This window comes from Cornus florida, unplaced genomic scaffold (genome assembly GCF_030987335.1).
Source record: "Cornus florida cultivar Cherokee Brave unplaced genomic scaffold, ASM3098733v1 CherokeeBrave_3.0.0_Hap2_Chr05, whole genome shotgun sequence".
Lineage (NCBI taxonomy): Eukaryota > Viridiplantae > Streptophyta > Magnoliopsida > Cornales > Cornaceae > Cornus > Cornus florida.
The window spans coordinates 49,619,232-49,629,676 of record NW_026775575.1 but is presented as its reverse complement, the minus strand read 5'-3'; the positions used below and the strand labels follow the sequence as shown (position 1 = coordinate 49,629,676).

At 31.3% G+C, this 10,445-nt stretch overlaps 1 protein-coding gene across 2 annotated transcripts; it reads right to left on the bottom strand.

Annotated features, from left to right (window-relative positions):
* Window positions 1-465: 465 nt before the first annotated feature.
* On the bottom strand, window positions 466-6,928 carry LOC132306428 (disease resistance protein Roq1-like). Of its 2 annotated transcripts, XR_009481986.1 has the most exons (5): window positions 6,152-6,928; window positions 4,742-5,834; window positions 4,318-4,602; window positions 1,908-4,179; window positions 466-1,367 (listed from the first exon to the last, which is right to left on the bottom strand). XR_009481986.1 is itself a non-coding variant. In XM_059803814.1 (3 exons), the coding sequence occupies exons 1-3, from the start codon at window positions 6,652-6,654 to the stop codon at window positions 4,309-4,311; spliced, it is 1,890 nt and encodes a 629-aa protein (XP_059659797.1). In that variant the 5' UTR covers window positions 6,655-6,928; the 3' UTR covers window positions 4,214-4,308. The 2 variants fall into 2 exon arrangements, 1 of the variants encoding a protein (XP_059659797.1); XM_059803814.1 differs by lacking the exons at window positions 466-1,367; window positions 1,908-4,179 and having other exon boundaries at window positions 4,214-4,602.
* Window positions 6,929-10,445: the final 3,517 nt, after the last annotated feature.

Here is a 10,445-nt window from a genome sequence, read left to right as displayed (position 1 = left end):
GTGATAAAATTATAAAAATCACTTCGTGATGTTTATCATTTTCCTATTTGTATACTCAATGCATAATTTGATTGTTTAATATTCATTCTATTCCATATTAGTAGTCCATCTTTCCATTTAGGGATGTTTCATATGAAAAGTCAGAGTAAAATAATGCTATTTTCATAATTACCTTTTAAATTTTCAAAATCTAGGAATATGCATATTTGAATTTAAAACAACAACTTGATAATTTTAAAAGTCCTAATAACAAAAGTAGAAGACTAATATGGACAGAGGGAACACACTCTAACAAGCTTAGCTAACTTGTAACACTTATGATATATAAGTAATTCACAAGGTTAAAATATATAACTATTTCATATAATTAATTATTAAAATAATTATAAATATTTATTTAATATTAGAAATTTATAAAAAATATATATATTAAATTAAAATGATAAGTTTTAAGTGGAATAAATATATATAAGTAAATATATGGGCGCTCTCAAAATTTTTAGACTTTGCCGCTTTCTCACTATCGCATTCGCTCCGGCCTTATGTGACTTAGTGTATCCCCCAACAAAGATAATCACACAAAACCAAATATTGAAAAAAAAATCATTTGTGCTAAATTTAAAATTAGTAAGAAAAAGAAGGAGATGATAAACCGAAATTTTGTATTATAAAAATAATGATTTGGAAGATTTTATAAATTAACAATAAAGGAATCATGCCAAATCTCAAGTATTTGTTTGGAATTATTGATAATTTATACCTTTTGAGCAAAAAATAGTGATTAGGAAAAAAAATATCTTCAAAAATTCTGCAATGAGAGATACTAAGTCATAATGGCACTTTAGAAAATGAACAAATCCTAGTTGAATATTAGTAAAGTTGAAGAAAAATAAATTGAGCTACCTTTTCTATCTCCGTTTGTGCGCATCAATTACTGGATGAATTCCCCACTTTTTCACCTTCAATGGTCGTTCATTGGAGAAATTTCGTCGACAAATTGAAGCCTCAATGTAACACCCATCACCATTGCATTTCCAATATTTTTTTTTAAACGGGTCACATGCATTATGAAACAATATTATGTGATCTGACTTGATGCCGTAGATCCGATCAGATATATCACAAAAGTTTTCATAATCACCATTGATTTTGAGATCAATTACATCCTTGTTAAATGATTTTTCCTTATTGATTTCGTTTTTGAAAACCGCACAAACAGAAACTCCTTTGAGGTAATGGAGAGAATCTGGATCTATCTTCAAACACACACAAGTCATGTCCTCAGCACCGCTCTTACTCTCATATTTTATTTGGCTGAACCAACTTGGAATCTCATTTCCTGGAAGAAGGACTGAACCACCAATTTCCTGTACCATATATGAAAACCATAACAAATGATTTACTAATTCTGTGAGAAAGAGGGAGAGTGATCCATACGTACGCACACCCAAATACATACTTTCTGAGCAGTTTATATTTGGCTTCTTGTTCCCATCTATTAGGGACTAATTTTGAACGTATCAAAAGGCGGACTTTGATGGGACACATTCGTGGCTTTGCCAAACCAAGATATATCTTTTTGATCAGAGGTGAATTAATCATCAGAAGAAGAATTAGGCCAAAAATTAGGATATATTCTGGGAAAATAAAACCTCCATCGAAGAGAAGCAAATGAAAGGCTTTCATAAAAATTCTCGTAGAATCGAGAATGAAGTCTACAGAGATCATCAGAAGAAGAATTAGGCCAAAAATTAGGATATATTCTGGGAAAATAAAACCTCCATCGAAGAGAAGCAAATGAAAGGCTTTCATAAAAATTCTCGTAGAATCGAGAATGAAGTCTACAGAGAGAGAGACGCATACACACAAATATATATATATATATATATATATATATATGTACGTACCTGAAGTTGACTTTCTGAATAGTATACATTTGGCTTGTTGTTCCCATGATTCTCAACCAATTTGTGGCTCTCAACGAAATTCAATTCAGAAATTCGAGCACCATTCGGAATCGAATAACGTTCTAAGGATACGCAATCTTTTGCAAAAACAGAATGTATAGATGATGGAAGTGACTCCAATTTTTGGAGGCTTAAGCAATCCTCCAAGTTAAGCGATGCAAGCCTTGTAAGTTGGGTGAAGCTTGTTGGTAAACTAACAAAGTTGTTCCCGCTTAGATTCAAATCCCTCAATGACTGAGGAAGATTAAGAATGGATTCATCATCTAAATTGCAGTTACTCCAATCTAATTTTCCATGGTTAGTCCATGATGGTAACTTTTTTATACCACTGCCTCTCAAACAAAGATTATTTAACCTCTTTATTTCACCAATATTGCTTGGCAAATTTTCAAGCATTATGCAGTCGGTTACATCTAACGAACAAAGCTTGTTGAGATGTACAACCGATGGAGGTAAATTTGTTATGACAGTTCCTTTTAAGACAAGCTCTCGTAAACTCTCCATTTCACCAATATTGCTTGGCAAACTTTCAAACATTTTGCAGTCCCCCATATCTAAACAGCTAAGCCTTTTGAGACGTACAACTGATGGAGGTAAATCTTTTATTACAGTTCCTTTTAAGACGAGCTCTTGTAAACTCTCCATTTCACCAATATTGTACGGCAAGCTTTTAAGCATTTTGCAGCCGCCCATATTCAAAGAACGAAGCTTTTTGAGATGTTTAACTACCGATGAAGGTAATTCTTTTAGTGCAGTCCCATCTAAACGAATAACCTTTATACATTCCATATCTCCTTCCATCTCTGGAAAGTACTCAAGTTTTGAGCACCGAGCAAAATCTATACTTTTGAGAGATTTCGAATTAATTTTTGTTGTGAGACTCTTTAGATTTTTACACCAACGAAAATCCAAGCTCCCAAGCCTCTCGTGAAATTCAATGGACGAGTGAACCTCAGTCAAACTTGTACAGCCCGAAAGATCTAATGTCTCCAGACATGACAACCCGGACACATTAGGAGTTTTCTTCAAATTTTGACCTGAACCGAGACAAATGATTCTTAACTTGTCTAGAATCTGCTAAAATAGAAAATTAAATGATAAAAAAATAAAATAAAATAAAAACACGAGAGCTCAATAATAATGTTCAGTTTCCTTTAATTTTTTCTTTTACATTTTTCCTTTTCCTTATCCATCCCTCACAATCTGAAAAATAAAAAAAATAAAATAAAATAACATACAGAAAAAAAAATATACTCAAGGAACGAGAGAGTTACTGAAACTATATGGGGTCAATGACATTTGTTTAATTAGTTTATTTCAATTGGCATTCAGTAAGAGGAAAATATATATTTTTTTCTTATGTCAAGTCATTTTTTTACCTAAAAACAAGAGAACAAAAAAGAATTAAACTTACTAAGGAAAAAAAAAAAAAAAACGAAGATTTGCCTCGTACAAAGAACATCTCAATCGCTATTGGTTCATTTTTTTTATTAGTATTATCATTGTTTCTTTTTTACATCTAAATAGTAACCAACTATTTTTGGAACTAGTAATGAACTGTTCATCCATAAAACTGAACCACCTTATAGTACTGATGACATGCAAGATCTGTAATGAATTTACTTGGTATATAATCTAAATCTGTTATGCCATTTTAATTACTTATTTAATATTTTTTTATAAGTGATAGCTGCTATCAGTATTATTGTTTGTTTGGACAATTTTCCAAATGTACCCTCGAGGAGGTTCTTGACAATTTTTTTCCCGGTGAATTTAGTTTCAATGATCCGTCATGTTACCAAGTTGCTGAAAAATGAAAATCATCAAACATTTTATTTTTGTTTTTTGTTTGTTTTTGCTTTGTTAGTAAGAAAACTTGATAATTTTAAAAGTCCTTATAACAAATGAAAATCACCAAACATTGTATATGTATAGTAAGAAAACTTAGGGGTTTCTCTAAAAATTGTCGTAAAATATATATGAGGTCAATTTGTGATATAAATCATCTTCAAACAACTTAACAAAATAATTGGCAAAGAGAAGCATAATGCACCTTAAATAATAACATTACCTTCCCATCCTCAAATTCAACTTCAACCAAACTGTCACAGCCTCCGAGATACAATTCCTCCAGAAAAGGAAACTCTGGAATATTAGGATTTACCAGATATGGGCAAAAATTGAGATTAAGGACTTTCAACCTCTCTAGAAACTGTGAAAATATAATATATATATATATATATATATATAAAATAATAAGTTAGCTTCAATTGGGTGGAGAAGATTATTTTATTCGAAAGAGAAAATTTTAACAGAAAGGAAAACCACATGAGTAAATTAATTATCTTACTTTTGAATTCGTGCAAATCCCTTTGATCAGGCTATTAGGTAAATGGAGTTGAACATGTCTTTTCGGATGAAAATTGTATGGCAAATATTCTTGGGGATAGCCATCCCACTCAAGATACCTTAACTCATTTGAAAGATCTGTAAGGCACCCATCAAGCCGTACACCATTGATTTTGAGTATTCGTAACTTCCTCATCTTTGTGAACGCATCAGCTCTTACATACAACCCTCCCTCTAAAGATAATCCATTGTTGGGTAGCATAATAGCTTCGATTTTTTCTGTCACCTATCAACACCAACAGAAATAAAAACCCAACTATAATTATACTCTTCAAAGAAGACAACAAGGAACAATACAAGAAACTTGCTTTGTTAGCAAATCTTGCACGTGGAAAGAAAGTAACATATACGTCTTTAACACGTACCATATTTTCAGCGAATACATGACAGATGTCATCACAAGACCACAACCTGCTGCGTTCTCTAGGTTCTTTAGATTCTTGACGAACAATTCCTCTGCCCATTTCTTGTATCAAGTCATGCATTAACACCACATTTTTTTCTGACATATTAATGAGGGACCTCTCATTAAGAATTTGTATTCCAACGGCCACGTCAGATTCAGGCAACTTAGAAACATTCATGACATATTTCTTATGGCATCCATTGAAGAAACACGCGATATCAAGAAAAATATCCTTCTCTTCCTCATTAAGGCCTTCATAACTAATCTTTAAAACACGATAAACATTTTCCTTGATTTCTTTGGGAGGGTTGGTCTTCAACTTATCCAATATACTTGACCAATATTGTTTTCCTCTTTTGTATAAAAGAGAACCCAAAACTTGGAGAGCAAGTGGAAGGCCCTTGGCATAATCTTTTGCACGGTGTGAAAGTTCCTCATAATCATCTTCAGGCTTTTCCCGCTTGAATGCATGACAACTGAAAAGTTGTAGCGCTTCACTCTCATTTAATAACTTAAGATGGTATGTTCTAACATTATACTTTTCCAACAATTGTTTATCTCTAGTTGTTAGGATGATCCTACTACCACTACAAAACCATTCCTGTTCAACGAAGTACTGCAACATATTTTGGTCGTCTACATCATCAAGCACTAGAAGAAACCTTTTATTACCAAGTCTATCCTTTATCTCATTGATTCCCCTATCAGGATCTGATATTGTTATAGTTTGATCCCTTAGGGTCTCCCTGAGAAGCTTGGTTTGTAGTTTAGCTAGACCACCATCCTTTGCTAGCTCTTCTCTCACTTTTTCAAGAAAGCAACTTCTTTCAAAATCTTTTGATTTACGGTTGAAAACCGCTTTGGCAACGGTGGTCTTACCTGCTCCTCCAATTCCACAAATTCCAACAAAGAGTTGATCCTCGTCTAGCAATGTAATTATTTTGTCTACGCGTGCATCGATACCCACTTCGTACTTAGCAACTCTGAATGGTTTAGGTTGCAATTTTTCTAAAATCACTTGTACAATATTTTTGATAAACTTATCCTCATACCTGTTAGGTAGAAAGCACGTTAAAATCAACGACTTGAGGAGAAAAAAAAAAAAAAAAAATAGAGAAAAAATAGGTTGAGAGAAATATATAAAGGTTGAAATAAATATTTACTCATTATAAATTAAATAAAGCCCTAATATATTGCTCCTTGGTGGGAAGTCAATAAAGTTGTTGCTGCTCTTTATCACAAACCAATAAAATAATGTATATATACATTGAACTAAGCTAGTAATAACTGATCATATATAGAAGCATAACGTGTATATATATAGAAGCAGAATATATATCTATATATATATATATATATATATATGTACCCATTAGCTGCATCTTGTAAATCCAAGCCGCTTAGATTTGCTGCTTCCTTCAAAGCGTCCCTCCATCTCTTAACCCTTTCCATGTCCTCTTTGTAATTTTCTTCATGCTGTCTAAATGCTTCCGCAAAACTCCTCTTCTGGTACCGAACTCGCGACGCTTTGACATGGTAGAAGATGGGCAAAACTATTTGCCCCTTGGTCCTCCTGCACTCAAGGATCTCCACCAGTTCATCCAAGCACCATGACGAAGAAGCATAGTTTTTGGAGAAAACGATCACGCCAATTCTCGATTCATTAATATTCTTCACCATTTCTGAAGATATAGATTTTCCTCTCTCAAGCCTTTCCTCATCTTTGAAGGTCCTAATTCCTCTCTGGTCTAGAGCTGTGTAGAGATGACCCACAAAGGTTTTGCGAGTGTCTTCCCCTCTAAAACTTAAGAACACATCATATTCAGATCCATGCAGTGATGACGATGATGATGATGAAGAAGAAGCAGCCATGGAACCTAGCTTAATTATGAAACAAATTACTAGGAGCTAGAGATTTATCTGAGAGCAATAAGTGAGTGTATATATTCTACAGATACGTATTCAAAAAAATCTTAGCCATTAATTAAGTTAGATGGCTGTTCCAATCTTAGCAATTTCTTGGCACTACATTGATACTACCTTGATACTGAAAGCTCTGGCGGTTTGAGTGCAATTTACCTCACAAAAAAGAAGTTTATAAAAATAAAAATAAAAATAAAAAATTATTTCCATAGTCATAAACTAAATCACCTTAATTTTTTACTTTTTATACTCTTGTTGTGGTTGCTTTTTAGCATGTACAATTGTTAAGTGTTCATTTATAAGTGGATGTAATTGACGTATAGAGGGCAAAACTTGAGCGAGCCAAACATATAGACCCAATTGAATCTATTCGGGTCTTTATTTGGTTAGGTCTGTCAACCAAGTAACCAATTTTTAATATCAACAAATTATCTGGGTATAAGCTTTCTGTGAAATTTTTTTGTACATAGTATTTTCCACTCTTCCTTTGATTTCCTTCTGTCGATGGTGTTGAATTTTCCATCTTAGCATTTGATTTCCTTCTTTCGATGGCGTTGAATTTTCCATCTTAGCAATTGCTATGATTTTTCCACATTGGCCTTCAGTTTTGGTGCAGAAAGAGACTATGACTTGACCCCAAGTCAAGATCTTGACAAATAATTCAAGTTAATTTTATGTTGTTAAATAGTATATGACTTCCGGAATATATATATATATATATATATATATATATATATATATATATATATGAGTTGACCCAAGTCAATATCTTAACAAGTACTCCGTAATTCAAGCTGAGTTTATGTTACATTATCTAATATTCTATTTATCTATTGGCTATTATCATTATTATCATTATTGAATTTTCTATTTATCTAAGTTTCATTAAGCTTTTGTAGAGATTACTCTGTTTTTATTTGATTAGGTATGGATTCGTATTATCTCAATTTTTATTATGAATTGTTATTTCAAATTAGTTCGGAAACATGATTTGGATCTAAGTTTCTGTCCGTCAATCAATTATGAAATACTACGAAAAATCAAATTGAAAAAACAATTTGCAATGGGAAGAATTCTGCGTAAGTTGATCTGTGTCAAGTCTCTTCAAATAAATTGAAATACCAAAGTATCCAAAGCTACTTAAGGTATTGAAGCTATATTTAATCCTTTTCACCGTAATAAAATGCTTATTATCTTAATGTTTGAAATCTAGATATAATCATTAAGTAAATTTTCGTACATCATATTGTGCCAGAATCAAAATTATTTCAAATACCTTGCCGAAAGGAAAAAGAAAACGAATATTAAAACTACTAATCAAGCTTCACCCAGAAAAAGGAAAAAAGAAAAAAAAAATCAATAAAATATTACTTAATACAAATGATGTTTAAGCAATTTCCTACACTACATTGATCTGGCGTGGCAGGTAGTCACAATCAAATTAATGGGTTGATTACGAATATAATGACAACTTGATAATTTTTTTAATTTATTATTATTTTTAATTCTACTAAAAATTTTACTTTCAATTTTAAAAGAACACGTAACTTTGTGATTTTAATTCTATATATTTTCTCCAAAATAAACTAACAAAAGAAGTTAGTTTATCAAAAAGGTTATTAGTGTGTGTTTGGATGGATATCCCATTAACTTAATTGAGAAATAATGGCAAAATTGTCAAGTTATTTAATGTTAAATAAAAATGCTGAATATTATTATTTTAAAATTACAAAATAATAAAAGACCATTAAATTAATGTTAAATTACAAAAAAAAAAAAAAAAAAAACACACACACACACAAAATTATTAGTTAATATTAAATTACAAATTTGACCTTTGCATTTTAAAATTACAAAAATAATTTAAAAAATTATTATCAAAATTTTAGTTTAACATTAAATAGCAATGTCAATTTTATCAATTCACAACCAAATTATCGAGTTGATCACGAATATAAATACAACTTGATAACTTTTTTTAATTTAAATTATTTCTAATTTTGTTGAAAGTTTTATGTAGACTTTGTAATTTTAAACATATATTTGTTTCTAGAAAGAACTAAAGAAGTTATTTTTTTCAAAAAGGTTATTGGTGTTACGTTGAGCACTTGAGCAGACGTGAAATCCATCACCTAAAAAGGCTAGTGCATGATTTGTTGAATTTATTACATCTTTTTTATAAAACATATATAGTTGAATTTTTGGTACCTAATTTTTACACAATATACTGTATAACATATACACCTGTACATAAAGCTTTATTTTACACCATTCTTTTTATATGTCTAATTTTTTGAACATTTATATAATAATAGATTCAATCAAATTCCTACTTATTTAAATATGTACATGATGTGAAACAGCTATGATTTTCTAGCATTTTCTTCTCACTGTTACAAAGATGAAAATTCAGATTAAGATTTTTCACAATGAAGTCTAGTGGTAGGACCTGAAATTATTAAGATGATAGAAAGTTTGAGGGTTTAAAGCCACTGTATGAAGATTAAGAAAAGGAAAATTAAGAAAAGAAAAGGTATTACAAGTGCTTTTCTTACCCCCACCATTTATGACTTTTGTATTGGTCAGGTTGACTACAAACTACATTCAATGTTTAAGCAATTTTCTACGTTGGTGGGCTATATAAAGGAAAACAAAGACCACAAAATTCTAAAATTTTCATTCTTGCTATAATTGCATTCACACGAATTATTAAATAGGTGTGACCCACAAAAGTAATGAGAAATGCTTCCATCACTTCTTTAAAAATAGTGAGAAAGATAGTGTTTAGAAACATCAACACCTCCTACTCTTATTATTACCTTATTAAAGTTTTATTTCTTTTATTTATTTATGAAAATAAAAATAATTTAAAAAACAAGAAATTCCCTTCTTGTAATAAACCACCGGCTGGCGGGCCCAATACTAAGCTGTTTACAAAGTCAATTTTTTTATTTTGTCCTTCAGAGTCAATTTTTTTTTTTTTTTTAACTGAGACAATTCAATACCTCACCTAATTGGAGTAACAAATATTTACTCTTAATAACCTCGAACATTTGTTATACATGACCATGTCGGTAAAGCCTTACCAATTTCATGCAAGCATGCCATGCAAGTATGACTGTATGAGCTCATTTTGAATTAACACACTTTGAATACTAAAAAACATTACATTTTAAATTATTCATGTTTTTCGTGAATTTTTGTACATCAGGCCCACTCTTCCACAGGCGGACACAGAGGGGGGCTTCGGTGGGCTTGAGGCCCCCCCCCCCAAAATTTTATTTATTTATTTTAATAATGCTAAATTTAGTCTAATTCTAAAAAAAATAAAATTTAGTAGTAGTATTAGTCCTCTTAAATATTAACCCATCCAAATAAGTCCAAGATTTAAGTTACAATTTTAAAACAAAGACCAACTAAATAGGTCCAAGACAAACAAACCCTAATAAATCACTAAAGCCCGATTAAGAGTTAGAGCATAAATCAGAAAGCTCCTCCTAGTCTTCGTATTTTCTTTAAAATTTTCAATTCTTTCAATCTTTTGATCCCCCTAAGATTCAATCATCCTGTTAATTTTTTTTTTTTTGCTTAGCCCCCCTCTTGACAATTCCTGGATTCGCCCGTGCACTCTTCCGTTGATTTCCTTCTTCCCATGGCGTTGAATTGTCCATCTTACCAGTTGCTGTGATTTTTCCAATTGGAAAGACCAATCACATTCTTTTATTCTTATTTATATATGT

Bases quoted from the DNA above. Each gene is read 5' to 3' on its own strand.
- LOC132306428 (XM_059803814.1), bottom strand. From the start codon at position 6,654: ATGGCTGCTTCTTCTTCATCATCATCATCGTCATCACTGCATGGATCT. The intron at 5,835-6,151 runs GTACATATATAT...TCTACCTAACAG, and splicing joins TTACAAGATGCAGCTAATGG to GTATGAGGATAAGTTTATCA. The intron at 4,603-4,741 runs GTACGTGTTAAA...TGGTGTTGATAG, and splicing joins ATGTATTCGCTGAAAATATG to GTGACAGAAAAAATCGAAGC.